This window comes from Colletotrichum scovillei, assembly GCF_011075155.1.
Source record: "Colletotrichum scovillei strain TJNH1 chromosome Unknown Contig00001, whole genome shotgun sequence".
In the NCBI taxonomy this organism is placed as follows: Eukaryota; Fungi; Ascomycota; class Sordariomycetes; order Glomerellales; family Glomerellaceae; genus Colletotrichum; species Colletotrichum scovillei.
In genome coordinates this window covers 4,939,453-4,945,452 of record NW_023336259.1, presented here as the reverse complement: position 1 = coordinate 4,945,452, position 6,000 = coordinate 4,939,453, and the positions used below count along the sequence as shown (strand labels likewise).

Genomic DNA, 6,000 nt, shown 5'->3' with positions numbered 1-6,000 from the left:
TTTCTAATCGAGAATTTACTCTATTCGAGGTCGATGTTATTCATAACCTCCGAAACTAGACCCCCCTATTTTAGTAGGCTAAAAGTTTCGGTCGAGTTTAGGACACATACTAGCCTCTTTATCCAGTCATCTATTATTTTGAAGAATACTAAGAAATATTATTGTAATATACTTAGGCATTGTTTAGGTTTAATAGTGTAGTTATTTAACTGGATGAGTATCCTTCGTGCGCATGTACTTGAAGATGACAGGAAGCGCTGCAGCAAGGACAGCCGCAGTACCGAGAACAGCGTTGGAGGCTGCAAACCCTTTAAGATTTCGCGGGCCTTCCGACGTAGGCCATAAGTAACTCCCGTAAATATAGCTAGTATGGCCAAAGGAATTAACAAACGCGATGGCAATAGATCGCTTCCGTTCTGGCTTGGCCATGATCTCGCTCGTCCAGTTAAGAATCAGTGGTACAGTCGTGAACATGCCGCCAATGAGAAAGCACATCATGACGTACTTGACAATGTTGTTACGAACGACGATGGCGACGAGGCATGATAATGCAGAAACGGAGAGCAACCCAGTAATGTGCCATCTGCGGTCTTGGTACCTGTCTGAAGTCCATGACCAGAAGAGCTGGAAGACAGCGCCGCACGCCCAAATTGGAACTGTCATCCATTGAGCGGTGATACTGGTATACCCAAGTCCCTTCAACATTGTAGGAATGAAATATGATATTGTCAACCCCAGAATATTGCAGGCGTATAGAACTAGAAATAGCCAAGTTCGACCGTCTCTCAGGACTGCTGCAAAGGCCTGGATTGGCGTCATGCCGTCGTCTTCGGCTTGTGTAGATGAACTTTGGTCGTGAAGAATTCGGACATGTCCAAGGAGCCGTTGCTCGGGGGTCAGCAATTTGGAGTTTCTAGGATAGTCGGGAAGCACAAAATACAGGCCGAACCCGCAGGCGACCGTCACGACGCCTTCGATCAGGAGGAGCCATCGCCAGCCTGAGATCCCGCGGGCTCCCTCTAGTCGCGCTATGACCGCTCCAGCCATTATTCCACCAAGGGCAGGTGCAACACAACCTGATGTGTAGAAGATACAGAAGCGTTTGCCTAGGTAGATCCAAACGTATGAGTTATATGGAAAATAGCATAATTACGGCGGATTCGTTCTCGAAATACTTACCAACTTCTTTCTTCGTGTACCAGCAAGTAAGAAGGAAAAGTGCACCAGGGAACAAGCCAGCTTCGATAGCGCCTAGAAAGAATCGGCCTGCGAGAAACGCAGACGAGCTTCTACTTTGAGACATTCCAATAATGACGCTGCCCCACACCACACAAATCGTGGGGAGGTAGATTGAAGGCTTGATCTTCATTAGCAGCATGTTTGAGGGTACCTCGAACAGAACATAGGCAACAAAAAAAAGAGATACGAGGAGTGAATAATCTGGAAAACACAACAAAATTCTTGGTTAGTATTGTGATTTCAGTCGCGGATCGTAAGGTCAATGACTAACGGTTGTCACTAAGCCCGAGGTCCTCGCTCAGTCCGGCGGCATTGGCGTTGGCCTAAGCAGGTCAGTTGGCTTGAAACTCATGAACAAGTATTCATGGGAGATCGATTATGACGTACGATGTTGCCTCGGTCAAGGTATGCCAGAATGTACATCCACCACAGAAGTGGCAGCAAGACCATGTCAGCCTTTCTGACAAGTCGCTTTTCCTCTGCGGTTCCTGGGACATAGCATTGCAGCGCTGCAACAATTTCCGCATCCTTCAAGGTAAGCTCATTGGCAATAGCGTGGCCATTTTTGATGCTGTAGTTGGATGCGAGATCTTGAGGCTTGGGAACCAAATCCTTAGGCATTGTTCGGTCCATTGTGAAGTCAAGATCACAAAAGGGCAATGAATAGTCTCGAGAGGGACCGGATGTGGGTGACTAATGCCGAGTTGATGATTTTGAAATCAAAATGTCCTTCTGATGAAAGACTCAAACTGTCCAAGCTTATTAATCCAACTCAGTCTACTCCGGAGGGAGGACTGGGACCTGCGATGCAGCTTTATAGAGATTAGAAACCTGTCTCCGAATTGGGGGAATGCGGAGGATAGAGATGACAGTAGATAAGCCCGGGGTGAGGGGGATCCGCTCTGTCCAGGGTATGCCCGACGTTCTCGAGATAAGCCTGCAGTACAGAAAGGCGGTGGGGAAAATTATCAACCCTCTTCATAGCCGGTCCGAGGTGTATTTTGACGTGCCGGCTAGCAATCCGCCCATACGGCGCGCTAAGCTTGAACATGGCACTCTATCTCGAGGAAAGCCAAGAATTAGGAATGAAGTCACTGTATTGGACTTGCGCATTTGAGATCGCGTCTTGTCGAATTCCTGCTCGAGAACCTCCAACCAGGACTTTCAAGTGTTCACTTCTTATTTCTCATTCTAGTATAGCAAGACGATATTAGGTAACCTCTTCAGGCTTCTTTTTGTAACTATCCCGTTCCAGGACCACTACTATGCAGAAGCAGTCACAATCTGACGCGCCATGTCGGGAAACGTATGTGCTGTGATATCCATTTTGCCGAAGAGTCCTTCACACAGCTCTTTCTCCCAAATGGTGCAGTAAGCTGCCTTGAAACTGTAGATTAGATATGATTTAGCACATTAGTACTATGAGTACTTGATTGAATTGAATGTGACTGACCCTGCCAACTGGGCTGCAGTGACATCCCAATTGTGTGCAGCCGCAAACCATTTCTCGTCATCGCCGAGACGATCCAGCATGAGCTTATACACGCGTGGATCGGGCTTGCCAATCTTGAAGCCATCGCAAGAGATGAAGTTTTCTTCGGGCATATGTATTCCGTTGTGTTTGAAATAGCCCCCCACACGCTCTACATCGCCGGCTGTCAGAGCCCAGACGGTGAAACCGTTGTCTCTCAAAATCTGAAAGCATTCGGCAATTCCAGGACGTGCTTCCAACTTCATATATTCCTGAAGAATGTAATTCAGATCCTCATCGTTAGAGAATTCGTGAGGATCTTGCACGCCAGCCATGTACAGCATTCGATAATAGATGCTGCTGAAGACATCACGGAATGTGACATATCGCCCATTCATACTCAAGTAGGTATACTCCCGCTCGGTGACTTCGATCCAGAGGTAGCCTAGTAGCCGAGGCTTGATGCCTTGAGCACGCAGTTTATCGCCTAGCCGTCGATCGAGGGCGTTGAACATGGCATCGTACGACACACATGTGCCGACAATGTCGAACACAACGTGTTTACTGCACGAAGACATCAGGCGGTATATCTTAAGTAGAATGTTGGGTGTTGGTGGTGAACAGGGGGCTCGTATAGTATCTTGTTCTACCTTAGCTCCCGTTTCTGATGAAGGCTTTGGCTGTATAAGTAGCAACCTCGACCGGAACTAAGCGATCCCTGGTTGTAGTAGAGGGTTATGAATCGAGGGAATCTGAGAAAACATGCTCTATATAGCCCCACCACGAAATCGGGGATACATCAAAACCGGCACACGCCCGGCACATGCTTCCTGGGGGTCAACCCCACGGCATTGAGATGTGATTATTTTCAACGGGGTAAGCTTAGGTAGGTACTTACTTCACCCTACTATTACCTAGACTCTGAACTCCCAGCCTTACAGCGGAAAATCCCTACTCTCTGGTATTAAGGGGAGGTTTTGACATACCTGTGCTAACCACCGAGCGCGGATGACTTGAATGAATTGACAGATTCGCGGGAACATGTTAGTATTGTCGTGATCTTCATCCGAGGTAAAGCAAACACCTTGGAGATGAGTCCACGCAAGCTCCACAAATGAAGAGCTTATCACTCATTCATCACGTTTCTTCTTGTTATCAAGCGATCGCCATACCGGCGCACCGGCACACCGGCACACCGGCACGCGCCGGCACCGCAGGTACTTCCCCTCACGGCGGCTGATATTTTCCGCGTTAATTCCGGTCGAAAGACCGGCAACTTCAATTGAACAACGAGTCCGTGTCCGATTTCCTCCTCCATGGCCATTCGCATGTAGATGCCGTGGATGCTATGTCGCGATCTGGCCGATACTGTTGACTTACTTCGCAGTCCGCAATGTCAGGACCCGTAGAGCCAAGCCCGGTCGTTCCAGAACGCCAATCTCCAACACCCCAAAAGTCCGCGTTTAACGATTTACCTGTCGCGTCTATGACCAGGAGAAGGCCTACGCCAGCGTCTGTATCCAGTTCCTGCATTTTCTTGTTGGGCCAGCTCGAGCTTATACGCTTCACAGATGCGACAATTGCCGGCGCCTGAAGGAAAAGTGCAACGGTGGAACCCCTTGTGACCGATGTGTTAAGTCCAAGCGCAAATGCCTTTTTACCAATGCCTATAGGCGATCAAGACGCCGACCCGCATCGCAGCTGCCAGCGGCTGCGATAGATCCCAAAGAGTTCTTCGACATTGACAGGATTCGTAACCTGGAAGCTATTGTCCAACATTTCACGGGCATAAAAGATTTCTGCCGGAGAAAGCTTGCACAATCGTTGGGTGCCCTCAAAGCTGGCGAGGAGAGCTCGGCTCGATCACATGATCTAGAGACTTTAGATGATCAAGAGGCAGCAGAAGAGACACTCACAGGCAAAGAGTCATACGACTCGACTGCCGTTCCAGGTATGTAGCGTTGTTTGGACTGACTGGACTATTTCACTTAATTGCCACTTAGCATATGAAGACTTTTCTCACTCGCACTTCACTCGCCAGATCCAGGAAAAGTTAGGGCCCGGCCTTGAAACATCTCACAATGTACGATTACCTTGAGCTGTCGCAATCTCCCTCGTCGTCTCTCAAGTCTCTGACTGACCTGCCTCGCTCCTGACACAGGACCAGGCAACCAATGTTGCTACAGCTGAACAATTGCTATCATGGCCATCCGCCGTACAAGACGCAATTTCCTCATTTCCGCCTGCCGATGTTGCAGCCATATTACTAAACGTCTTCTTCAATGTGTCCCAAACAAATTACTTCTATGTAGACGAAATTGACATCCGGGCTCGAATATCTAACATGTATGCAGGCATCTCTGCACCTCTCTCCACTGATGATGTTCCATGGGTTTGTACTGCACTCATGGTGTTTTGTGTCAGTACCCAGTTCGCACACTTGGCACCTCAGGTGAAAGGGCGGCAGTTACCTAAGGCGCAACTGGATGTTGCTTCAGCGGTGGATGATGCTTTAGCATTGTCTTTCTATCGAAAAGCGACGTCCATGATACCTGATCTATTGACTATCGGGAGCACACAATGCGTTCAGGCATTCATTCTAATGGGCGTTTACACGCTCCCATTGGATCCTGCAGGGTTGGCAAGTAGCTATTATGGTATGGCTATGAAAATAGCAATACATAATAATATGCACTTGGAGAGCTCGCACAAAACACGACGCACGGAGATGAGCAATCGCATTTGGTGGACAGTATATACCCTAGAAAGGTGAGCAAAGCTTCCCTTGAGACAATTCGCGATTCCCTGCTGCGATTCAAACTGGGGTGAGAGGCCAAGCTTTATCCACTCAGACAACTCATCTAAAGATCCATAGACGTGTTTCTATACTGCATGGACGGCCAGCATCAATTCAGAGATCACAGATAGGAACCGAGCTCCCAGTCGATTCCATTGATCTACAACCATCAGAAAGGCCCAACACGTTCCACAATGCCATGGCTCAAAAAGACCTTACCGAAATCATGGAAATTGCTCGTGACACTATGTTCGTTCTAGTCTTAACGCAATTCAGATGATGGTATAAAGCTGACCTTTTCAGCTTAACTCTAAGAAGAGCCGACAAGCCAAAACTCAAGCAGGTGGCCAATGATGCTCTCAAAGTACACCATATGTTGGAAACATGGTGGGATAATCTCCCATCCCGGACCTTCTGCAGAGACTTCACACCAGCGCGACCGCTTTTTCGATCAAACATACACCTTGCACTGACATACCACCTGGTACATATC

General features: G+C 48.2%; 2 protein-coding genes across 2 annotated transcripts; both read right to left on the bottom strand.

Annotated features, from left to right (window-relative positions):
• Nucleotides 1-201: 201 nt before the first annotated feature.
• On the bottom strand, nt 202-1,872 carry HER10_EVM0012532 (uncharacterized protein; the record flags this gene model as incomplete). The annotated part of the gene is made up of 4 exons (XM_035481926.1): nt 202-1,106; nt 1,180-1,440; nt 1,511-1,562; nt 1,627-1,872. 4 exons carry the CDS (start codon nt 1,870-1,872, stop codon nt 202-204), a joined length of 1,464 nt encoding a protein of 487 aa, XP_035339014.1.
• Nucleotides 1,873-2,502: 630 nt separating this feature from the next.
• HER10_EVM0002026 (uncharacterized protein) lies at nt 2,503-3,288 on the bottom strand (the record flags this gene model as incomplete). Its single annotated transcript, XM_035471755.1, has 2 exons — nt 2,503-2,626; nt 2,693-3,288. The coding sequence occupies 2 exons, from the start codon at nt 3,286-3,288 to the stop codon at nt 2,503-2,505; spliced, it is 720 nt and encodes a 239-aa protein (XP_035338043.1).
• Nucleotides 3,289-6,000: the final 2,712 nt, after the last annotated feature.